The 24,943-nt window shown below is 46.5% G+C and overlaps 1 protein-coding gene and 1 pseudogene across 1 annotated transcript in view; both read left to right on the forward strand.

The window, feature by feature from the left end:
* The window catches only part of Tmprss4 (transmembrane serine protease 4), an 80,388-nt gene extending 63,601 nt beyond the window's left edge, over window positions 1–16,787 (forward strand). The window contains exons 3-13 of the mRNA XM_071616994.1: window positions 2,104–2,217; window positions 5,003–5,155; window positions 6,569–6,698; window positions 9,590–9,691; window positions 10,603–10,643; window positions 12,106–12,265; window positions 13,251–13,417; window positions 14,090–14,188; window positions 14,411–14,553; window positions 15,656–15,805; window positions 16,248–16,787. Coding sequence (XP_071473095.1) covers window positions 2,104–2,217; window positions 5,003–5,155; window positions 6,569–6,698; window positions 9,590–9,691; window positions 10,603–10,643; window positions 12,106–12,265; window positions 13,251–13,417; window positions 14,090–14,188; window positions 14,411–14,553; window positions 15,656–15,805; window positions 16,248–16,259 — 1,271 coding nt within the window. The 3' untranslated portion in view covers window positions 16,260–16,787. The remainder of the gene's footprint in view (window positions 1–2,103; window positions 2,218–5,002; window positions 5,156–6,568; window positions 6,699–9,589; window positions 9,692–10,602; window positions 10,644–12,105; window positions 12,266–13,250; window positions 13,418–14,089; window positions 14,189–14,410; window positions 14,554–15,655; window positions 15,806–16,247) is intronic.
* Window positions 16,788–18,638: 1,851 nt separating this feature from the next.
* On the forward strand, window positions 18,639–24,252 carry LOC114088999 (cytoskeleton-associated protein 2-like; annotated as a pseudogene).
* Window positions 24,253–24,943: the final 691 nt, after the last annotated feature.

Here is a 24,943-nt window from a genome sequence, read left to right on the forward strand (position 1 = left end):
ATACAGCCAGACACCTGACTAGCTACCATTTAAGGCAGAATAAAATGAGACCTGGAAGAAAGATGGAAGGGTGTGCTTACAGGAACAGTCGAGAGCAATTCCTTTGTTCATTGGACAAATAGTGGAGTGTCTGCCGCGGGGCAGGCACCCTTCTGGGGACCTAGGACTCATCAGTGCACACAACAGACACAAGGGCCTACCTCCTGGAGTCTTCATTACAGGCACAGGTAGAAGAGACAGAAAATACACAAAACATACAAAATGTAGAGTATGTTAGAGAGGATAAGCGCTTTTGGAAAAAAGAAAACATGGAAGGAGGATGGAAAATGCTAGAAGGTTTCATTTTAGGTAGGGAGACCAAGAAAGGCCTCACTAAGACTGCAGACTTAACGAGGATGAGAGAGTAAGTCACATGGGGTCCAGGGCAGGAGGGAGGCCTATCACTTTCTCAGGTTTCTCAGGGTGCCCAAATTCCTGTTCCAGCTCTCCCCAGAGAGGAGGTCCCTGCACCCCTTCAGCTTATGGCCCACAAGGACAGGGGACTGAAAAGGACCTATCTCTGCTACCTCTTACTTCCTGAAAATCTAGCATTTCCCAGTTGTTCCCAAGTCCCATCTCCTTGTATAGCCATGTGAAATGGACACGGAGTTATTATTACCCCTGTTCTAGGCAGTAAAGGACTCCTAACTGCTCCCTGATCCCAGGATCTTTTGTTCCAATTCATCAACTCCCCAGCAAAAGATTCCTCTTTCTAAATATTAATTTTATCATGTCTCTTCACTGCTCAAAAACTTTCCATGGCTACTCACCACTTTCAAGATAAAAATTCAAACTCAAACACCTAAGCACCTTTTTTTTTTTTTTTTTTTTTTGGTATCAGGAACACTTAACCACTGAGCCACATCCCCAGCCCTTTTTCTATTTTAGTTTGAGACAGGGTCTCACTAAATGACTGAGGCTGGCCTCAAACTTGGGATCCTCCTGCTTCAGCCTCCCAAGCCACTGGGATGATAGGCATGTGCCACTGCTCCCAGCCTAAGCATGGTTTTGAGAGTCTCCACAAACTGACTTTACTATCCTCCCTCCTGACATGCTTTGACACCTCAGATTCCAGGACCCCACCCCCTCATGGTTCTCCACCTCCACGCCTGTGCTGGGGCTGGCGCAGGGTCCAGGTCCTCCTTTCCACCTATATCTAAGCGCCACCTGCTCGGGAAGCCCTCCTCAGTCTGCTTTTGGCCATGTCTCTAGTAACGTACACTGTCTTCCTGTTTTTCTCTTCTCTGAATCGCAATCTCCTTAAAGACAAGGGCCATGCTGGGGACTCACTGTTTGTTGGTTTGACTTGGAGATGGAGGCTGTCAGGGTGCACAAGATTTTATTTATTAAGCATCTATTAAGCGTTCACTGTGCTGAAGGCCTCTGCCCTCCCGGAGCTTCTATTTTATTCAGAAGATAAGTTGGGTGTGGCTGGATAGGAAAAATCATATCTACTGTTCTATAGCTCAGTACGGTGACTGTGGTTGACAACAATTATATTTCAAAAGAGCTAGCAGAGAGGATCCTGAATGTTCCCAGCACAAAGAAATGGTAAATGTCTAAGATGACAGGTATGTCGATTACTCCAGTCTGATCCTTATATATTGCATACATGTACTGAAATGCCATGCTATACCCCATAAATATGTACAATTACTGTGTGTCAATTAAAAATAAAAAGATATACAAAGAAAGACAAGTCAGGAAAAGGGTAAACGATAGCACAATAAATGAGGATGGGCTCAAGTACATGCCCCAGGGGACTGGCCTCTCCCAAGGCAGGCACAGTTCAGACCAAACAGGGTGACACATCCCAGAACCGGTTAGGGCAAGACGAGGGGGAGGCAGATGGGTTGCGGGCTCATTTCAGGAGCACTTATGAAAGATGGGTGAGCCCAGGTCAGAGGAGGTGGGTGGCCGCGTGCTGATCAAGCCCCCAGCATCAACCAAAACTGTCCCCAAGGCATTCCTGCCACAGGCCAGAGGGTGGGAGCTCTGGGCCTTGGCGGGGGCGGGCTCCAAGCACTGACTGCACACTCTTGCCCTCCTCACACCTCCTTACAGATGCCACCACCCTGCGCAAACCCCGCACTCCCCTGGAGACCTTCAAAAAGGTGGGGATCCCCATCATCGCAGTACTGCTGAGCCTGGCGACTATCGTCATTGTGGTTATCCTCAGTAAGTGACAGGCCCGACCCAACTTTCTTTCCCTAAGCAGGTGACGGTACCCTCCCTCACCCCCTCAATAAGTGGCAGCCCTCAAACCGCCCCCATCCCTCAGTAAGTGACAGCCCCCACCCACAGCCTCCACCCTCCCACCCCCACAGTTACAGGCAGGTGATCTGCATAAAGCTTTGCCTTAAAAAAAAAAAAAAAAAGGTGCCTCCACGTGTATCCGCCCCTGCTTTGAAGAGAGCCTTCTTCCAAGAGTGAAAGGGGAATTGAACTCGCCCCCATCTCTCCCAGATGGCTTCTATCCCAGATAGAAGTTCCGCTACACACGTGGCCCATGTTACTAACCCACGCAATCCTGCCCCGCCCCCTCCTTCCCAGCCCCTGCAGCTTGATGCTGAGTTGATCTGAGCAGCCTCCTGGCTGGAAGGACAGAAAGCATCTCTGCCTGTGAGGAGGGAAGAAGGGAGGAGGCGAGGGAACACTGCCTAGCAGGTGCCCCTCCCCCCTAAAGCCCTGTCTTCATCATTGCCTGAGACCCAGTGTGACCTTGAGCAGCCCACTTGGTAACAAAGATCACTGAATGAGCAGTGATTCCCACAGTCCCTTCTAGTGGCCACACTTTGAGACTGAGTCCTTGCCTTCACCAACCCCCTTGTCACAGCAGGGAACTGACCATGGCTGTGAACAGCAGGGTGTAGGGCACCAGAGATGAGAGTAAGAATCAGGACACCTGGGACAGTCATCCCGACTCTACCTGTAAAATGTTCTGCCTTTCTTCAAGCAGTATGGTGAGCACCACCGAGATCACATGCACAAAGGACCTAGATAAAAGCCAAGTTTTGCAAAAGCATGTGTCACCACACAGCATGCAGAGATAGGATGCAGGCCATGTGCTTGCTAACTAGGGCAGGACTGTCTGGACAGCCTGGGAATGGCTGGCCCTTAGGGAGTCTGTACTTGTTACCATGGTGGCTTTTGCTGCGGCAGCAGTCACTACCCCTTTGGAAAACACTCCGAGATCCTCTGGTCCAACCCTTCATTCTATACTGAGGGTGCAAGAGGAGGTGTAACAATCAGGGAAGAACTGGAGCAGGACCCCAGGCCCCTGACTGAGCAAGTCCACTTCCATCTCGTGGCACTGGAAATGCAGATCCACAATATAAACACCACCCAGATCACTGGGAGCCTGAATGTGTGTGAGAGGCAGAAAACTCCAAAACATTTCTTCTTGAAATCATGTTGGCTGGCCTGACATGATTATGATTACATAGTCAGTTTTCCATCTCTATAACAAAACACCCAAGATCATCAATTCGTAAAGAGAAAGGGGCTATTTTGGCTCACAGTTTTAGAGGTTCAAGTCCATGATCAATTGACCTTACCACTTTGGGCCTGTGGTGAGGTAGCACATCATGGGGGAAACACCTGGCATCACATACATCATGATCCAGGGAGCAAAAGAAGAAGAAGGGACCTGGCTCCCATGATTCCCTTCAGAGTCATGCTCTCGATGACCTAAAGACCTCCCACTAGATCCCACCTCCCAATAGCACCACCCTGGGACCAAGCCTTCAACATAGGGACCTTTGGGGGGACATTTCATATACAACTTAAAGTGGTGGTTTTGCAGTGGTATCAGCAGATTTACCAGCCTGTTTAATTCAGTCTAAATATTAAAGTGGCTTATTTCCTCTGAGCATATGTCCTGCCACAGTGGAGAGAAGAGGCCAATTTATCTGCGGGAAGCCAGGCAGGCAATAGGCCAGCCCCTCACACCTTGTGCATCTTCTGGGAGGCAGACAGTGGCTGGCTGAACCATAGAGGCAAGGCATGGGCTTGGGAAGAAACGCTAACTCTTCCATCCTCAGTTTCCCTCTCAGTGATGAGAGTCAGTAATTGTACCAGCCTCCTAAGGTTGTTCCTGGGATTTGTGATCAACAGTTTGGAAAACTCCCAGTACAGTGATAAGTGGGAACTGTCACAGAATCACCATCACCACTCCCAGAACGAGTTGAGATTGATTCTGGACTGGAGGCAGCGCACCTAGAAAAGAAGAGCTCCCCTCGGCCAGGGTGTTTGGCTGGGAATCATCACCAGAGACACTTCTCAAAACATCTGTTCCCTAAGAGGTTAATAACCAAACACATTTCTGTCAGCCCAAGAAGGCAAAGGAGCAACCAACCGAAGGTGAAGGCAGCTGGCAGAATCCTAAGACAGCAGTCAGAAAACAAAACCAAGCACAGACCTCTTCATGGGTCTTTCAAACCCCCGATAAAAACACCCACCTCTCGAGCTGTACTTGAGAGTTACAAGGTACTTTCACAACAACCAGCTGGCCACGTGTTCTCCACAGCCTGTGAGATAGGGGTTACCGTCCCGTTGTGTGGAGGAGGAAAGTGAGGCCTAGCAGGGGGAGGAGTTCCTGAGAAGACGCACAGCAAGTGGCAGAACCAGGACTCAGAACCAGGTCCTGGGACCCCAAGTCCCCCATTCTGTCTCCTCCTTCATCACCTGAGGGGTAACAGTTGACAGAGTCAGATTCTCAATTTCACACACACACATTCTCACGGGACTCCAGGGCCATCACGTAGACATGGGCCAGTATAATCTCTGCTTGATAGCTAAGGAACCAGGCGTATCTGCTACTGCATGGCAGACCTGGGCCTGGAACCCCCATCTGCCGGCCTCTGAGCTCAGAACTACTTGTAGGAAAAAACAGCCTCTCCCTGCCCAGGGCAGCCTGCTTGACCCTCAGTCCTCTGGGCCTCTCCCTGCACTTGCCTTCCAGTCAAGGTGATTCTGGATAGATACTACTTCATCTGCAGCCACCCCCTGCACTTCCTCCCGAGGACACAGATGTGTGATGGACATCCGGACTGTGCCTCAGGAGAAGATGAGGAGCCCTGTGTCAAGGACTTCCCTGAGAGGCCTGCGGTGGGAGGTGAGTTCATGGGCTGAGGGGCAAGGGAATGGGCACAGCAGGGAGCCAGCTCAGGTGTCCAGGGTCACTGTACAGCGTCTACACACTGACTTGTCAATGTCTATCCCTGCCAAATAAGCTTTAGGAGAGCAGGACCATGTCATGACCACCTTTAGATTCCAGCACTACACACCTGGCATACACTCAGACGCTGGTCAATGGACAAACATGGACCAGAAGACACAGAAAATTGTCCCTGAGCCTGCGCATTCCTGCTGCACCTGCTAGGTTTTGACCGGATTTCCGTGAAATCTGTTATTTCAAGGTGATTAGAAAAGAGATTGCCAGACCATAAACCTACTAATGATCCTTCTAGTCATTAGTGTTTATTGTAACATGCTGTATATTGGGAAGGATCTCAGTCCTTGAAAGAAGCAAAAACCCATGACTTTGACTGGCCTAGCCCAGCTCAATGCATCTGGTACTTGAGGTCTGAAGAGAAAAAACCCAGGATGTGGGTGATGGGGACTTTCAAGAGGCAGGACTGAGTGGCATCCTTTTTTTTTTTTTTTTTTAATTTTTTTTTAAGAGAGAGAGAGAGAATTTTTAATATTTATTTTTAGTTTTCAGTGGACATTTTTTTTTATTTGTATGTGGTGCTGAGGATCGAACCCAGCACCGCGCGCATGCCAGGCAAGCACGCTACCTCTTGAGCCACATCCCCAGCCCTGAGTGGCATCCTTTATATTTGCTCTTTTTCATTAAAGTCAAATGCCTCCAGGCAACTGTCACCCTACTGCTAATAGAACTTCTCACTCAACCTCCCCTTTTGACCTCAAGTGGAGAAGTACTTAGGTCCCTGGCTGTGAAGTTTCCCGAGGCCAGGCAAGCTGTGTGGACCAGGGGCAGAGTGACCACACAACTGAGCACCTAAGCTGGGCATGGTGGCACACACAATAATCCCAGCCACTCAGGGAGCTGAGACAGGAGGATCACAAGTTCAAGGTCAGCCTCAGCAAATTAGCAAGGCCTAAGCAATTTAGTGAGACCCTGTCTCAAAATTAAAAAATTAAAAGGGCTGGGGATGTGACTCAGTGGTAAAACACCCCTGGGTTCAATCCCCAGTACCAAAAATAAATAAATAAATAAAAACAACTGGTGCCTATATCAGCAAAAGGGGGTGCTATTAACCATTGTGTCAGGGAAACAGGGCAGAATGATGATGAAGATTGACCCTGGGACATTAACCCTGGCCATTGTCAAAATGAGGGTCAAGCAGACAGTCAAATGGAGGAACTTCCCAGGATGTTAAAAGCATCAGTGCCCATAGTGTCCTCATTTCTGGTTGGGGAGCTTGGGCTAGTCTCATGAGTTCTGGGGGACTGGGCCAGAGGGGTCCCATGCTCCAGCTGATCCAGGTTCCTCCCCTCCCAGTCCGACTCTCCAAGGACCGATCCACCCTGCAGGTGCTGGACCCGGCCACAGGGAACTGGGCCTCTGCCTGTTTCGACAACTTCACAGAAACTCTGGCCAAGACAGCCTGTGGGCAAATGGGCTACAGCAGGTACCCAACCTGGGCCATCAGAGGTGTCACCCACCAGAGCCTCCTCTCTCCTTGCTTCCTCCTTCCTCTTGGATCCTCTTCCTTCTTTCCTTAAAGTACAGTCAGATGGCACTGGTCTTGAATCCTAGCCCTTTCACCCATGAGCAACACGAAGTGAAAGCTCTTACACCTCCGTTCCTCAAGAGTTAATTGGAGTGAGGTGTGGTGGCTCAGGCCTGTAATCCCAGCAGCTCAGGAGGCTGAGTAGGAGGATCACAGATTCAAAGCCAGTCTCAGCGGCTTAGTGAGACACTGTCTCAAAAAACAAAAAGGGGGGCTCGCCTGGCATGCGTGCGGCCCGGGTTCGATCCTCAGCACCACATACAAACAAAGATGTTGTGTCCGCCGAAAAACTAAAAAAAATAAAATAAATACATTCTCTCTCTCTCTCTTTCTCCCTCTCCCTCTCCCTCTCCCTCTCTCTTAAAAAAAAGGGGGGGGGGGGCCTGGGGACGTGGCTCAGTGGTTAAGCATCTTTGGGTTTAATCTCTGGTGTGGAAAAAAAAGAGAGAGAGAGAGTTAATTGGGAAAAATAATGCTGACATCATAGGATGATTGAGGGGTGCCAGTGAGAGAATCTAAGCTGCCCCCCAGCACACACTCATACACACTGTCCTGCAACACACTCACTTTCTCACACACACTCTCACACAGCTCTAGCTCCCCTGCATCTTCTCTTTCCCTTTACTCCTCAATCTTCACTCCTCTGTCCTTTGCAAGAAGCCTCCCCTGTCCAGTAATCTAAAAGCCTGATTTACTTACACAAAGTCTTGTCGGTTAAAATTTAGTTTAAAAGAGCCTGATTTCATTGGGGCCCCATCATCAGCAATCCCAGCTCCCTCAGCAAATTCCAAACACAGTTCCAAGTCTGGAGTGAATGGAAGGTGCATAATTATAAGAGGGTAATTAGCATGATATATATTTATATTCATTTGAGCCTGGCAGAAAACCAAAAACATGGTTATTATTATATCTAAATTAGAAGTAGACTTGGAGAAAGTAACTTGCTTGGGTAGTAGCTGAGAGGTAGAGGGCTAGAATCTCTGCCCAAGAGCCCTTGTTCCTGGGCATCAGTGTTGTCGGGGACTCTCGTTTGTACATTTCTCTCGCCTCATCTATAATGGAAGGGGAAGTGAGACATTTGGCCACCGGAGAGCCTACCTAAAGAGGATGGAAAACAGCCCCTGTATTCAGTTGCAGAATGAGATAGCCTCTCCTTGGAAGGCCAAACTTCTTCAGGATTCTAAGAAACTTGACCCAGAGACAGGCAGATATTATAACCACTAGGAAAATATTGCCAACCAATCACAGAACTCTAAAAGCAGCCTCAAGGTCCTTTTTAATAGATGCCCCAGGCAGCCATTACAAATCCACCTGGCCCTCGCTGCTCTCTAGTTAACAGGCTTCTGCTGCTCTCTACCCTCCGTGCGGTGCAATACCCAGGGCCCTCTAGAAAGGACCCCTGCCACCTTCGGTTTTGAGGAGAGCAGGGACATGCCTGGCACCTGCTATTCTCCCCTCCTCCTACAGCTGCCCCAGCCCAGCCCCTCCCCCCCCCCACTGTAGTCCAGCCAACTGCAGTGTCAGCTGTACCTAGCGCAGCAGGCTGAGGCTTGATTATAAAACCCGGATGTCTCTTGGGGTTCTTACGATGATATGTTCCTGGAATCTCTGTCCTTCTGGAGCCCGCCAAACCACCTGGCTCTTGGGCTATACAAAATCAAAGTTCATTAATGAGGGTGTAATTGGTTAACTTTCCTGGGAATGTCCATTTCCAGCTTTGTCCTTCCTTTTGGGATTGATTTCTCTACTCAGATCTCTCCACTTTCTTCCCTCCACCTGGACTGGAGGCCTTTCTTGTCCTAGGTTCACAAAACCATAGGTGGTCCAGGTGGGATGACCTTGGGGATCATCTGGTCCAGCCACTACTTTTCAGAGGAGAAAACTGAGACTTAGAGAAGCCAAGAGAAGGAATGTGACCTGCCCAAGGTGACACACCAAACTAGTGTCAGGACCAGCATAAGAACTTCAGTCTTGAGGGCTTTTAAAACAGGCTCTTGGTACTCCCAGGGTCCAGTACCTGGGTCCACCCAGGGAATGGCAGCATTCCTGATCAAGCATATATCATTCAGTCAGGGCATGACTTGACCCCCACCCTATCTGCAGAGTTTATGGTAACAGGACAGGGTGGAGAAGGAAGGGGAAGATTTGGAAGAGGCAGATTCAGCCAAAGAACAATCACAGAGATGGGAGTGATCAGGGAAGGCTTTCTGGAGGAAGGAAGACTTTAGCCCACAGTCTGAGAGAGGGCACACATGGATTAGCAGAAAGAGGGAGGGTAGCTCAAGTTGGGGAGTGTTGTCTAGATTCATGTCAAGACAGATCCAGGCCCGTCTACCTCTAAGGGACTGTGTATGTACACCCGGTGTCAAAGTCAGATCAGATGCCCTGCCTGGAAAACTGGATATCCACATTCCAACCCCCTCCAAGGTGAGAGGAAGCTTAGCTGGGTCCCCTTGCTTCTTTCATTCCCCTGATGTGAGCCAGAAGAAACTACTGGGCCATTTGAAATAGGCACACAGCTTGGAGCTAGAAAGGGAAATCCCTACCATTTCTCCAGAGTTCTAGATTCTGGACTAAAAAAAAGTCAGGCCAGTGTTTTGCCGAGGACTGAGTCCTGGGATGTCATGATAATGTCTCCTATTGCACAGCAAATCAGACCCCAGCCCACTTACCAAAACCACCCCTACTCCACAACGGCATTCTCTGCCACCCTCTCTCCTGAGAGCAGGGCTGCTCCTACTATCTTGTTCTGGTCTCTGCCCCAGCTCACAGCTCTCTCCCTTCCATAGCCAACCCACTTTCAAAGCTGTGGAGATTGGCCCAGACCAGGATCTGGATGTTGTTAAAGTGATAGAAGACAGCCAGGAGCTTCAGGTGCGGAACTCAAGTGGGTAAGTGAGAGGAGACCTCTGGCCTGCAAAGTCTAGCATGCGAGCCAGCTCACCCTGAACAGACCAGCAGCAAAAGGCATGTAAGCCAGACAATAGGAAGAACTCCCAGCCAAGCAGATCATTCAGCACTGAGAGCTATAGAAAAACTTTTCTGAGAGATTTTCTTTGTTAACTTTTTTTTAATCGAATACATAGTTGGACAAAGCGTGCTCTCCTACCCAAAGGCAGAGGGATGAATAAAGTAACCTTGCTATCAGTCTGAATGGTAAAGTCAAATGTTTTTACTACTGCCTTTGGTGCCCTAATAAATTGCCCAATAGGCAAGATTCCAAAAGTCACTTCATCCCTCCCTACCCTCACTCACCCAGGCCAGAGTAGGCCCTCCACACGTTCGCAGTGCTCCATGACCCTGGCCTTGCCACCCTGCATTAGAGCACACCATCTAAATGCAATCGGCCACACTGCAGCAAAGCGGCTCAGACGGGATGCTGGCTTCTTAGCATCCAGGGAATTACTGAGGGCTGCTCATTCATCAAAGTAAATCTTGAAAAGGACAGAGTTGGTAATCGGGTGATGTTTGCCTAGAATTCCACTGAACTCCCATTCTTCTTCCATCTGGAAAGCCCGCAGTGCAGTGGACTCTGCTCTGCCCTCTTCTCGCTCAGGCTGCCAGGAGCCTGAGCTGGGCTTTGAAATGGGCAGGACCCAGCACAGGGTATAGGTTCAATTCTGGGCTGTTGGATCAAACCAGGTTGTACTGAGTGTTAATGCAGTTTCTATACAGCCCCCATCATGCAAGAGCCAGATTTCCCAGGTAGTGGGAGAAAAATCAATAGTACCAGAAGGTCAGAGTCCCTGCCTTCCAGCCAAGGGAGAAGCAGAACCCACAGGGCCCTGTGTCTCTCTTCCAGACCTTGTCTCTCAGGCTCCCTGGTTGCCCTGCACTGCCTTGGTGAGTATGCTCCATCTCTGAGGGGTTGAGACCTGGGTAGGAATGACCAAGGAGGAAGACCTTCCTCTGCATTCCTAAATCTGGATCATTTAGAGTCTTCCAGACTCCAAGCTTCACTCTGTTCAGGCCGAACCTTTATTCTTTAGCCTTTGAGCTTATAGCTCAGTGCTCCTACAAATGGTTGATGTTAGGAATTATCTTCTACCCTCTACTCACAGCCCATGACTTGAGGATATTAGTTTTTCATTACTGTAATGACATACCTGAAGGAGGCTAACTTTATAAGGAAAATAAGTTTATTTAATTCACAGTTTTGAAAGCTGAAGGTTGACTATCAGGCAGCTCCATTGATTTGGCCTCTTTTGAGGATCTAACTTCAGATGATGGCTAATGACAGGAGAACTTGCAGGAACAAGAGATCATATTTCAAAACAAAAAGCCCAAGAGCCATTCAGGAGTCAGGTTTACTCTTATAACAAATGGCTTTCACAAGCACTCAGGAATCCCAGGAAAACAACCTTGATCCCTTCTGAGGGCAGCCTCTCCAACAACCTAAGAGCCATAAGGTGGCAATTCTTAGAGTTCCCGCCACCTCAACACCACCCCAAGCTCCCAGACACGGACCTCTAGGGGACTCATTCAAACTGAATCCAAATCATAGCAGGGAGCAGTAAGCAGATCAATTTGGCTAGACAGAAACTTTATATAAATCCAGCAGGAGTCTGCCAGAAGAAAGAGTTTAAACTCTAACCTTGCCAACAGAGAGCTTTGGGTGGGTGAGCAAGGTGGCAGGTAAAAGCGGTTTGAAAACAGACAGTATCCTAAAGGCCCCCCTGGCACAGTGCCAGACACGCAGGACAGGGTGGCAGCCTTTCCCTGCTGGAAGCACCACCGTGGCAGGGGCCGCCCAAGGGATAGGACAGGCAGGGAGGGGGCTGGAGGTCAGATGCGAAAACCAGGTCCGGTCAGGGGAAAGACAGGATGACTGATCAGGAGCCTTGCTTAGCAGGGGGGCCAAACTTGAAGAAAGATGAGTTGGAGATACGAAAATCCAGTTTCTGGAAATTTCTTCCCACTTCCGGGTGCCAAAGTAGCTTGTGGGCGTATTTACTGTTACTCAGCAGGAGCAGCTGGGGACATGCGCCTGGGCGGAACTTTTATAACTCTGCATCCCTGTTTAGTTGGAAGGTCATAAATTCCCAGCACAGTGCACACACCCAAGTTGACAATAAAGACTCCTAAACACACCTAAAGTCAAACAAAAGGAGAGGGAGGTCTGAGGGAAAGCCTGTGGTCTGGAACACTCAATGTCGCTCTAAGAACAATTCGGAATTGGCCTGGTCCTCCCTGGCTCCTGGTGCCAGTCCTAAGGGCTCTGCTCAGGGTAGACTAGGCTGTCAGAGGAGGCAGCCCATCCCCCGAGTCTGACTTCCCCTTTTTCCCTCCTTCCGGTGGAGTCCAGCCTGTGGGAGGAGCCTGAAGGCTCCTCGGGTGGTGGGCGGGGAGGAGGCCTCTGTGGATTCTTGGCCTTGGCAGGTCAGCCTCCAGTACAACAAGCAACACGTCTGTGGAGGAAGCATCCTGGATCCCCAGTGGATCCTCACGGCAGCCCACTGCTTCAGGTAAGGCCCTGAACGCAAGGAGGCTGGGGGGACCAACGCCATGAAGGGACTGCATCTCCTGGCTTGTTTCCTAATGCCCTGGAGACCATTGCCAGGATGTGGACCCTTCAGTGAGACACTGGCCAGGATGCCCATTGTTAAGCCTGAGCAGAGGGTGCTGGGTACCAAGTCTGACATTTCTGGATAGAAAAGCCATCAGATACCTACCTCATCCTCCAAATCTTCCACTCCACAAAAGCTCTTCCCACCTACATGGAGTCCTGAGAATTCATTTCCTCTTTGCCAGTTTACAGGGAGTGGTCCCAAGGTCTAGAATCACTATCATACTTCATTATGTCCAGAAATGTCCTTGAACAGACATAGGTTCCCTTTCTGTCCAGCAGAGAGGCCTGCCAAACCTCTGGGAAAGGGCCATCCCAGGCCGCCTTCACTTTCACTCATTCATTCAACATTTCATAAGTATCTAAAGGAAGGGAGATCCAGATTATGTGCCTAGGACATGAGAGAGACTCCAAGGCTACCCCATCAAGCATTCCCAGTCTAGCCCCAGGGTTCTCAGGCTTTTTGAGAATCTGACAAGAGGTATAAATCATTTCCTGGTTGGGGGAGGGGGGAGCCCACATTCTAAGCTGTGTCTGGTGTGGGAATCATGAAAGACAAGCCCATAAGTCGCTGACCACAGTGTAAGCACCATGTGAGTAGCACAGCCAAGAACAAGAGTGGAATAAAGAGCACCAGGACCCCACAGCTCAGCCCTCCAGGCAGACATTTTCCTGGGCCTGTTTCACCAAGGAAAACAATCAAATCCCCTATAGGGAAGGTGATTCCTCAGACTGCCCCTCCCCACCACCCTGCCTCCACCATCAGATTACCTCCTAAGGCAGCAGCACTCAGCACTCTAATCTCTAGGGCCCTGGGGACTCAGCCCCTGGCAAACCCTTCTCATGCTTGGCTCAAACTTGAAGCCATCCTTCTCTGTCCCCAGGAACTATCGTGATGTGTCCAACTGGAAGGTGAGGGTCGGCTCAGAAAAATTGAGCAGCTTCCCATCCCTACCTGTGGCCAAGATCTTCATCACTGAGCACAACACCTTGTACCCCAAAGAGAAGGACATTGCCCTTATGAAGCTAGAGAACCCACTGACATTCTCAGGTGAGGTAGTACCAGGGGACAGAGCCCAGAGGGTGGCCCTGTTCTATGGGATTCTAAACAAGTGTCAAAGAAACCCTTTCAGAAGGTTTAGTCACCAGGCTCTCCTAAGCCCTTGTCATGTTTCAAAGTTTGTCCCTGAGATTTGTTTTATTCAGGAGTGGTAAGGTGTCAGACCTGGAGACAACTGCCTCAGAACAAAGACTTTATTACTTAACAGTTTCTGAGAGGATGGGGCCTACCTCGCCATGCAGGACCACTTAGGAAAGGACCTGGGCGGGTCAGGAGGCAGAAGGAGAGAGGGGAAAGCGTGGCCAGAGTCCGAGGCTGGGTAGGCACGTTTGGGCAAGCATTGGCTGGTGTGAAGAGTTGTCTGGGCTATGGAGCTTGGTCTCTAGGTTTCTAGTACCTGGCCCCAGAGTGATATAGGGAGGGGGAAAATGTTGGTTTGGTGTGTGAGAGTTAGATAAAGGAGGTTGGGGGATAGACTTGGCATTGGTTGGTTTTCATATTAAAGGTGTGTCCACAGGCCAGGGCTTTAGCATCTCTAAGAATGAGCTAATCCAGTCTCTCCCACAAGAGAGATGGGCAAGATCCCCAGCCCAAGCATCCTAAAACAGAAAAATTTTAAAAGTCATGAAGCTGGGATCTCTTCTTCCTCTCCACTCCTGGCAGGTACAATCAGGCCCATTTGCCTGCCCTTCTTTGATGAGGAGCTTGCTCCAGCCACCCAACTCTGGGTCGTCGGCTGGGGCTTTACCGAGCAGAATGGTGGTAAGTCCTGGACTCAGGAACATAGGGCAAGAGATAACCTTGTATGAGAGAGCAGCTCCCAAGGGGTGATGGGAAGGCGGCCCATCCTTCAGAAAAGCCCATCCTGGAGGACCAAGCACCAAGGTTCCAGGTATAAAGCAAAGAGATCTAGTGATGCAGAGAATGAACTTGGGTTGGGGGTAGACGGCAAGAATGAGAGTGTGAGTGTGTTTCACCTCCCAGGGAAGATGTCTGACACACTGCTGCAGGCGTCAGTCCAGGTCATTGACCACACCCGGTGCAATGCAGATGATGCCTACCAGGGAGAAGTCACTGAGAAGATGCTGTGTGCAGGCGTCCCAGGAGGTGGCGTGGACACCTGCCAGGTGGGGCCTCCCAGGGTCATGTGGAGTTCTGTGGTTAGGGGGGGTGCATCCTAGAGAAATATGAACCCCCAGAGGCTGAAGGCTTAATACGAAATCTCGCATGTGGTGGGCATTCAGCGTGATGAGGGGAAGGAGGGAGACAGGGAGGGAAGGAAGGAACATGAAGATTTAAGAATGTGGGTGGGTAGGTGTACAGACCAGATAAATAGCAAGCTTTCAAATGTCCATCTCACACACAAAGATGACATTCCTCATCCTCCCCACGCACCCTTGCGTATCATCTACAGGTCCATGAAGATAGGGACCCCAGATCTCTTCTCTCTGCGACAGTCTCTCCACTGCTGAACTTTACTAGAACTTTACTACCCCACACCTCCAGGAGGTCTTCAGAACATTTTCATTAAAACTCCTAAACCTACTCCAATCCCATTCCCAGTCATTAAATCCTGCCTTCAAGAGGCATCTCTTGGTCATCTCTTGTGTGCCACCAACGTGGCGGGCTTTAGAGTCAGTGTCTGCCCTCAAGGAGTTCACAGTGGTGGTGGGGACATCACAAACAGGCTGTAGTGTTATTGGGTTCAGAGAAGGGACATCTTGTCATTTGTTACTTGCTTTTTGATGCTCCTCATCCCATTTGATCTTAAGCTTCCTAAGAGCAGGGATCTTTCTTTCTCTCTCTCTCTCTCTCTCTTTCTTTCTTTCCTTCCTTCCCTCCTTTCTTCCTTCCTTCCTTCTTTCCTTTAACTAATAGAATCCCAATTGCCCAGACACAAAATAGTCACTCCATAAGTGGTTAATTAAACTCTAGAACTACCACATTACACAAAGATAACCCAACTTCCTTCCCCCGGGTCCTTTTCAGCCTTCAGTTTGCTGGTGTAAGTTAGGGCCTCTGGAGAAGGCTCACTGCATGCCCACGATTTACTTGACCACCAACAGACCTTTTTGCTCTAGCAGAGAAGAGCATTTCTGGATGCAGGTCAGGCAGGAGCAAGGGGGCTGAGGGCAGAATGGCAGAGAGTGCTGGAAAGTGCAGGACCAGGAGGAAGGAAGCCAGCCCCTGGCCACCCTCCCCAGCAACCCCTGTTCTGGCCTCTCACAGGGTGACAGTGGTGGACCCCTGATGTACCAGTCTGACCACTGGAAGGTGGTGGGCATTGTGAGCTGGGGACATGGCTGTGGGGGCCCAAGTACCCCAGGAGTGTACACCAAGGTCACAGCCTATCTCGACTGGATCTACAGTGTGTGGAAGGTGAGCACATTTGTCCCACCCAGGGTGACTTCCCTCTTTTCCTCTACCATGAGAGCACCAACCATCCTTAGATTTAAGTGATCCTGACAACCTTTTGCCTCCCACATAATTTCCCTTCCCAACAAGCTGATAGCCTGAGATTCCTTCATTAAGGCTGAAATTCCTGAGGTCAGAGATTCCTGCTAACTGCCAGTGCCTTAGGGCATGGAACACATCCACTTTATCAAGCTTTATCACTGTTTCCTAACAGAAGGAGACTATCAGATCCTTTCCAGGGAAAGATTGTGATAAGGAAGAGGGTGGAAAGGTTTCTGAGACTTCCTGGTCCCTAGAGACTATAAAGAGAGCATAGTAGTGCAGAGAGGAAGATAACTCTGCCCCTGTCATCACGATGTCAAGTTTCGACTCCTCTGACTTTCCCTTTGTCGCTCTTTCATTCTAGTCTGAGATGTAAGGCTGCTGTTCCTCTGCAGCGTTCAGAGCTGCTTCTCTCCAGTCCTACCCACTGGGGATCCCCCAGAAGTCCCACACTGGGGCTTGTCTCTCCACCCACGGCCTTGGCATTTGCTAGAGCAGCAAACGGCCTCCGTTCCTGCAAGACCCTCACACCCCAGAGACACCCAGAAGGAAGGCAGCTGCCCTAGCTCAGTCATCCCCAGTGCTTCCAGAATCCCAGGGAGAGATGCAGCCCGCTGAACGGAGCCAGCTATGCACCGAGGTCTCAGAGGCACTGCTAACTCAGGTGGAACTTTCCCCCTCTACTGAATGGAAGAGGGCTCTTCCCAGATAACCAGGCTGGAGAGGAGGAGAAGAGGGTCTGGCCAGCCCTCTCCCTTCTCCACCCATTCCCAAGCCCACCGGAACAAGAAACCAGGTGTAATGTAAATGCACCATCCTACCTTTGGCGTGACTACTGTTACCTACAGGTGTTATTATTGTTACTTCTAAGTGTCGTTGTCATTAAATGATGGTATCTTTGGTACACGTTTGCTGGGCTGCTTGATAAGAATGGAGCTAGGACCATCAGGCATTAATTCTTTGGCCTAGGGATGAAAAGGTCCTGGGGAGACAATTACTTCTCAAAGTAGAGGCACGAGAAACAGAGACATGGAGACCAGATCTGCTAAGTGGGGGCAACAGCGAGCTGCACCTGGGGACGCCAGGGCATCTCCTCCCCACACAGGCTTCTCCCGCTTCCCTCTCTGTCTGCCTGATGTCAGCTGTGGGCTAAGGACACCCTGTGACTTGGGAGAGAGCCAATTTAAGCATTCAAGGGTGACATTCAAGCAGAGCTCCCCAAGTGGCTGGAAAGAGATATTACACCTCTGTGGCCTCATTTCTTCCTCCTACAAGGCCCTCCATGTGGTTCTTTTATTTAAAAAAGAAAGAAATGAAGGAAAAAAGAAAGTGTCACCTGCCAGGCATGAGGCAGTCACCAAGCTAAGTTCTGGAAACTAAGTATTCATAAGTGCCTGTACTTAAAATGTGGGAGAGTGAAGCCCCGTGGATTTCTCCAGAAGTATGAAGGCTCATAAAATATACTCGTTAATGTTTTACTAGAGTCTTAGAAGATGACGGAAATCCTCAACAGTCAAAAAACAAATAAACAAAATAAAAATAAACAAAGCCATCAGAACCATGAGCAGAAACTAAAGTGGTGATCTGGGAACAACAAACTTAAGATCTTGGGTTGTCTCAGGGACAAAGACCTCTCTCAAAGCTAGATAAGAACTAAACCCGGACCCACTGCAGGGAAACTGAACCCGGGATTCCCCTATGTAACAGATATAACAGAAGGGGGCAAATGGGTCTCAGGTGGCGGATCCTCTGAAGGACAATATCCCCAATTTGTAAAGCCTCAGGATTCTCAAAGATCTTCAAATATGAGCTTTCAATTGAAGATCAGAAAGATATTTAAAAAGAAAACACGACATAAGTGGGAATCATTATAAACAGCTAATTTAGAACCCAAGGACCTCAGATGTCAGGATGATCAAACAATTATAATATTAATAGAGTATTCCCATGTGCCAGGCACTGTTCTAAGTGTACTGATGCAGGGGCTGGAGGTGTAGCTCAATGAGGGAGCACTTGCCTAGAATGCATGAGGCCCTGGGTTTGATCCCCAGCACTGCAAAACTAGCATACCCTCACACTAACCTACAATGTAGTATTATTCTTATCCTCATGTTATGGATAAAAAAGACGAAGACACAATGAGGTAAAATACCTTGCCTGACGTTACAAACTAGTTAAGTTGATCATAATGTTTTGACTACAAAGTGCATGCTGTAAACCACCATACTATAGGGATTCCAATATGATAACTTGCAGAATGTTTAAATAATTAAATGCTATTTCAACATTTAATTTTTTTAGATTGTGGTAAAATACACATAATCTAAAATTTACCATCTTAACCATTTTTACATGCACAGTTCAATGGACTAAGTACATTTACATTGTGCTACCCTCACCAACATCCATTCACAGAATTGTTTTCACCTTGCAAAACTGAAACTCTGTATCCAGTAAGTAGTAACTCCTCACCTCTCCCTCCCCACAGCACCTGACAATCACCATTCTACTTTCTATAAATTTGACTATTCTATGTACCTCTTATAAGTGCAAACATACAGTATTTGTCATTTTGTGCCTGGTTTATTTCACTCAGCAGAATGTCCTAAGGCTCTTCACGATGTAGCAGGTGTCAGAAGTTCTTTTATAAGGTTGAATAATATTCCATTGTTTTAAACACATTTTGTTTATTTGTTCATCTGTCAATGGACATTTGAGTTACTTGTACTGTTTGGCTATTGTGAATAATGCTGTTATGGACGTGAATATGTAAGTATCTCTTCAAAGTCCTGCTTTTGATTCTTTTGGATATATGCCCAGAAGTGGGGATTGTTGGATCATCTGGTAATTCAACTTTTAATTGTTTGAAGAACCACCATTTTGTTTTCCATATAGTTAGCACCATTTCACATTGATTTTTACATACATTAGCATACAAGAGTTCGGATTTCTCTACCTCCTCACCAACACTTGTTTTTTGTTAAAAACATGATATTTCAACGATCAAGAAAAAGGACAGGCAGATTTGAAGAACCAAATAGAGCTCTCAGAAATAAAAACTACAATTATGAGAATGGAAAATTGAATGGATGGGATAAATTGCACTTAAGACACAGATTGAGAGAGAATGAATGAACTGGAAGGTAGATTGCAGAATTTGGTGTTTACAGTAGAAACAGATAAGAGAGCCAGGCGTAGTGGCACATGCCTGTAATCTCAGTGACTTTGGAGGCTGAGACAGAAGGATCTCAAGTTCAAAACCAGCCGCAGCAACTTAGTGAGACCCTAAGTAACTTAGTGAAACCCTGTCTCAAAATAAAAAAATAAAAAGGGCTGCGGATGTGGCTCAGTGGTTAAGTGCCCCTGGGTCAATCCCCAGGAAGAAAGAAACAAGGAAGGAAGGGAGGGAGGGAAGGAAGGAGAGAGGGAGGAAGGGAAAAGAAGAAAGGAAGGAAGGAAGAAGGAGGAAGGGGAAGGAAGGAAGGGGGAGGAAGGGAGGCAGGGAGAGAGGGAGGAAGAAAGGAGAAGGGAAGGGAAGGAAGGAAAGGAGGAAGGAAGGAAGAGATAAGAGAATAAAATATGAAAAAAAAAAAAGGGTCTAACATATCCAGAGTCCTATCAGGAGAAAAAGAGAGAGGAAGTAGATAATAAAGTAGATACAGTACCCAAAGGCATAACAGCTGAGAATGTTCCGGAACCAATAAGGCATGAACCCACAGATAAAGGTATGTGCTGCCACATACACCCATACAACCAAAGTGGAAAATTAGAATATATCCTTACCCAGGCACATTATAGTGAAACTGTGTATCATCAAAGATGAAAATAAATTGTGCAAAGCAGCCAGAGAAAAAACCCAGACCACTCACAGTATCACAAAGTTATCATAGTTAGACTGACTGTGGACTCTGTAGCAATAAAGAAGCTGGAAGACAGTGGAATGGAATCTTCAACTGCCAAGACATTATAATGGTCAATCAAGGGTTGTGAACCCCACAAGCCTATCTTTCAAGAAGAAGGGCATTTTCAGCCAGGTGCAATGGCATACACTGTAATCCCAGCCAGTCAGGAGGCTGAGGCAGGAGGATTGCAAGTTCAAAGCCAGCCTTAACAACTCAGTGAGACCCTAAGTAACTTAGTGATATCCGGTCTAAAAATTAAAAATAATAAAAAGGACTGCAGATGTATTTCAGTGATTAAGCACCCCTGGGTTCAATCCCCAGTACCAAAAAAAAAAAATTAAGAATAAAGGCATTTTCACACTGTAGTGGCACACACCTTTAATCCCAGCAACTCAAACTCAAGATACTGAGACAGGAGAATCACAAGTTCCACACCAGACTCAACAACTTAGTCAGACCCTGTCTCAAAATAAAAAATAAAAAGGGCTGGGGATATAGCTCAGGGGTAGAATGTCCCTGGGTCCAATTCCCAGAACCACCACCCCCCCAAAAAAGAAAGAAAGAATAAAGGTATTTTCAGGAAAGCCAACCACCAACCAAACTTCCCTAAAGGAACATCTATAGCACAAACTCTAGGAAGAAGGAAATTGTCCTAAAAGGAAGGACTGAGATGCAAGAAGAAATTGTAAGGCACCTGGTAAAAATGCACATAAATCTGGGCTGGGGTTGTGGCTCAGTGGTAGAGCACTCACCTGGCATGCATGAGGCACTAGGTCTGATCCTCAACACCACATAAATAAATAAAATAAAGGTATTGTGTCCACCTACAACTAAGAAATATTTTTTAAATGCACATAAATCCAAACAAACTTTGTCTACATAAACAGTAACGTTGTTTTTCTGGGTTAATTTTTAAAGGGCTAACTAAAATATGGGATAACAGTGGTATTAATTCAGAAGGGATCATTGTAGTTAAAATAATCTAAAGTTTTCAAATGTTCAAAAAGGGAGATCAAATATTAACTAAAGTTATGTTACACAAAATGTGTATGTATGCTCTAAGCACTCAAAAGGTGGACTACCAGAAGAATGGAAGTAAAATATTTCACTTCCAAAACAACAAAAAGAACTAGATTAAGGAAAAACAAAGAAATCAAGCAATTTCAAAAGAAGGAAGAGGAAGAAGGGAAGAAAGCATAGAAAATCAAATAAATACAATACACAAAGTAGAATGGTTTTTAAAAGCATCAATAATCATAATAAATAGCAAACTTACCAATTAACATACAGAGGTAGTCAAATAGGATGAAAATTGCTGTAAGTCTGGATCTTGAAGTTCCCCCAAAGACTCATGGGTTGAAGTGTGGTCCCAGCCTGGAGTGCTACTGGGAGATGCTGGGACCCTGTGGAAGTGGGGCCGAGTGGAAGGAAGTGAGTTCACTGGGGCATGCCCTCCGAGAGGGTATTGAGACCCTGGTTCCTCCTCTCTGTCTCTCTGCTTCTTGGCCACTGCCAGGTGGGCAACTAACTCTGTCATGTGCTCCCACCTTGATGTACTGTCTCAGTACAGACCCAAAAGCAAGGTAGTCAACCAACCATGGACTGAAAACTGCAAGTTTTGAGACAAAATAACCCTTTTTCCTTGTTAAATTGATATGTTGGTTACTTTGCTACAGTAACAGAACACTAGTATAAAAGAAGAAAAGTACCAGTGTAAGGCATCAGTGGCAACTTGAGCAATACCGAGGTGCTCCAGGCAGAGTTGCATCCCTGGCTGTGCCTGGGACCTGCAGTGCCCCAGAGTCAGATGGTCCAGTCCATATACCTAGTAGAGCCCAAAGAGTGATGACATCTGAGGACCAAGTCCAAGAGACAAAAATTCTAAAATTAAAAATAAAAATGGCTGATAAAGAAAATATCAAAATACCTACAGGAAGCAAAAATAATACAACAATGGGAAAAAATTATATTCCTTTAAAGCCTTCTAATGAATTAACCAGTTCAACTGCAGAAATGGACAGATGATTTTCAAGATGGCATTCGGGCCCTGCAGTTATCAATGAAAGATGATCCCCAAGATCAAAATACGACATTAAGCCAGGCATTTCACCTTAAAAACATTAAGAACAATACTAAAAAGAAACCAGTGCCTGCAGAAAAACCAAACCAAGCAGCTAGCATGCCCAAGAAACCTGTGCTTGGATCTTATCATGGCCAAATTGTTCAGTCTACGGTTAATTCATTTAGAAAGCCTCTACAAGTCAAAAATGAGAGTTCTGCAACAACAAAGCAACTTTCAACTACTGTCTCCAAAGCCACAAAGCCTGAGTCTGTAAATACCACCAATGTAACCATGAGAAGTAATACAGCCTCCAATACAACCGCTACTACTAAATTTGAAAGTACTAAAATTGTGAACATTAAATCTCGGAACACACAACTTGTGCAATCTCTTATTAGAAGTCACTACGATAACACCCAGGACACCGTGAAACAAGCCATCAGACAAACCCCTGCCAGTGTTAAAATCCAAAAGGGCCTCAAGAAAAAGAATAATCGCAACCAATCTAGTGTCAAAACCAGTTCTTCTCAGGGCATAAAAAGAAATAGGGTGGGGGCTGAGGTTGTGGCTCAGTGGTAGAACACTTGCCTCACATGCGTGCAACACTGGGTTCCATCCTCAGCACCACATAAATAAACAAAATAAAGATATTGTGTCCATCTACAACTAAAGAAAAAAAATTTAAAAAAAAAGAAATAGGGTGCTATCAAGAAGTATAGCATCTGGGGTCTGCGGTTGTGGCTCAGTGGTAGACCAATTGCCTAGTGTATGTGAGGCACTAGGTTCGATCCTCAGCACCACATAAAAATAAAATAAAGGTATTGTATTCATTTAAAACCAAAAGAAAAAGGGAAAAAAAAAGCATAGCATCTGAAATTGTAGCCAGGCCTGTTTCATCTTCTAATACCAAACTGATAGAAAAGTCAAAAAACATTGACCAAAAAGCAATGGTTGATAGATCAGCTCAGCCCAAAGAAACTGCAGAAGAGAGAAAAACTCATCTGAGTGAGTGGAAAACGCAAAGGAAAAGTACTAAAAAAGCCTCTGACCTCAGTAGTTCCCCAGCCCACATGTGAAGGACAAAATGAAAACCAGCTGGCTCCTTTTGGACTTTCATGGCAAAAGAAGATGAACAAAGATTATTTATTGAAAAAGTAAACAAGACCATTTCTGAATGCCTGAACTGTCAATAAGGGATGCCCAAAAGAAGAAATATTGGTTACATAGAATGACCTAATTAAAAAATTCCAGGGCTGGGGTTGTGGCTCAGTGGTAAAGCACTTGCCTAGCATGTGTGAGGCACTGGGTTTGAATCTGAATACCACATAAAAAATAAACAAATAAAATAAAGGCATTGTGTCTAACTACAATTATAAAAAAAAAATCCAAATGACAAAAATGTAAAATATTGGATATGTCTTATATGTATTGAACCAATCACAGTCCTGTTGAAAATATTATCTCAATCTATGAAAAGGCCATTCTGGCAGGAGCTCAGCCTATTGAAGAGATGTGACATGCCCCGTGGATATTCTAACAATGAAGAGTCAAGAAAAAGTTAATTTGGGAGAACATATTGAGGTTTATGTGCCGCAGTCCAGCTGGGCAAATAACCTGGAGGTGACAAGCAACTTGAAGGTTGAAGCGGGAATTGCTTTATTGAGGGGAAACTCAGCGGGAACTGAGCGGGAACTCAAGGTAGCGGGCACCCAAGATAACAGGAGCCGCCTTATTGTGGAACAGCAGAGGTATCTATACCTAACTGATTACACACAGCTTGACTCAATTAGCATCATCTAGACACAGCAGTCAGCCAATAAGGAATCCCCATCATCTTAATGGCTCAGTGGGGTTGCCTCACAAACCACTCCTCCTGGCAAACTGCCAGGCACCATCTTGACTTGATTTGTGGTCCCCAACATTTATGCATCCAAAGAACAAATTCAAGAAGTCAACACTGAACACATAGGTGTTAATCTAGAGCCAGAAAAACCAGAAATAGAGAATAAACACCATAGAAATGTGATTTTTAAAGATTATGAAAAAGAGCAAGATGACAAAATGGAAGATCCAACCAATAAGGTTAAAACCTCTGATGCAGAAACTATGGCAAGTTGCTTAATTAAATAGAATGTATCTACTACACTATACTTGCAAAGTGTAAAAACGAAGATGCAACTTGATGAATCAAATTCTGCGTTTAAGGAGCTGAAGTTTCTAACACCATGAGACATGCTCAGCGTCTTCTAAAAAAGACTTCTAAATTACCAGACATATTAAAAGACCATTACTGTTGTGTGTCTTCACTGGAACAGTTATCAGAGCTGGGAGTCAAAACTGATGCTTTCTTATGCCCCCCTAATGCAGCACTGTCCCCCATGTACTCTGAGACTAATGAGAAATAAAGCTCCAATGAGGAATGAGGGATTTTATTATTCCTTGGTTTCCTTTGTTTTGTGTGGCTTCCTATTTCCTTTAGGTTTGTATTTGGCTAAGTATCTAAGTATTCATGGCAGTGAGCTTCTTTTCTAACATTCATGTTATAGGAGTTGTCTTTCTGTGCATCAGGAAACTAATCCTGCCTGGTCAATCTCAACAGACTGAGTTTTTCTCTAACATAGGTAAATTTTGTCAGTTTGTTAATTGTGTTCCTTAAATACAAATAGGTTTTGTCATAATGGTAGCTTGTTCACTTTACTAAATATTAATATATTACAGTAACGATGCATCATCAGGAAATGAGGTGTTCTAGATAAAAGTACATGTTTTAAAACTTTATGACGTACCTCCCTGCCTTGAAATAGAATACTGACAATAGTTTTGCCTTTATTTAATTAGTATGAAAGTAAGATTTTGGGACTGGGAATAGAGCTTAGCATGCCTGAGGCCCCTGAATTCAATTTCTAGCACAAAAAAGAAAAAAAAAAAAGCCCAAATTTGTAATGTGCAGAGCAACTCCCTTCAAATATAAACACATGTAATATTTAGGTTGCTTTTCCACCAAATGTGTGTTACCCAACTGTAGAATGTTGTGCTATGCTGTGTCCCTTAAACTGCCTGCCTGTGGCTCTTCACTGTTACTTTTCATCAGTGACA

This window comes from Marmota flaviventris, chromosome 9, assembly GCF_047511675.1.
Source record: "Marmota flaviventris isolate mMarFla1 chromosome 9, mMarFla1.hap1, whole genome shotgun sequence".
Classification (NCBI taxonomy): Eukaryota; Metazoa; Chordata; class Mammalia; order Rodentia; family Sciuridae; genus Marmota; species Marmota flaviventris.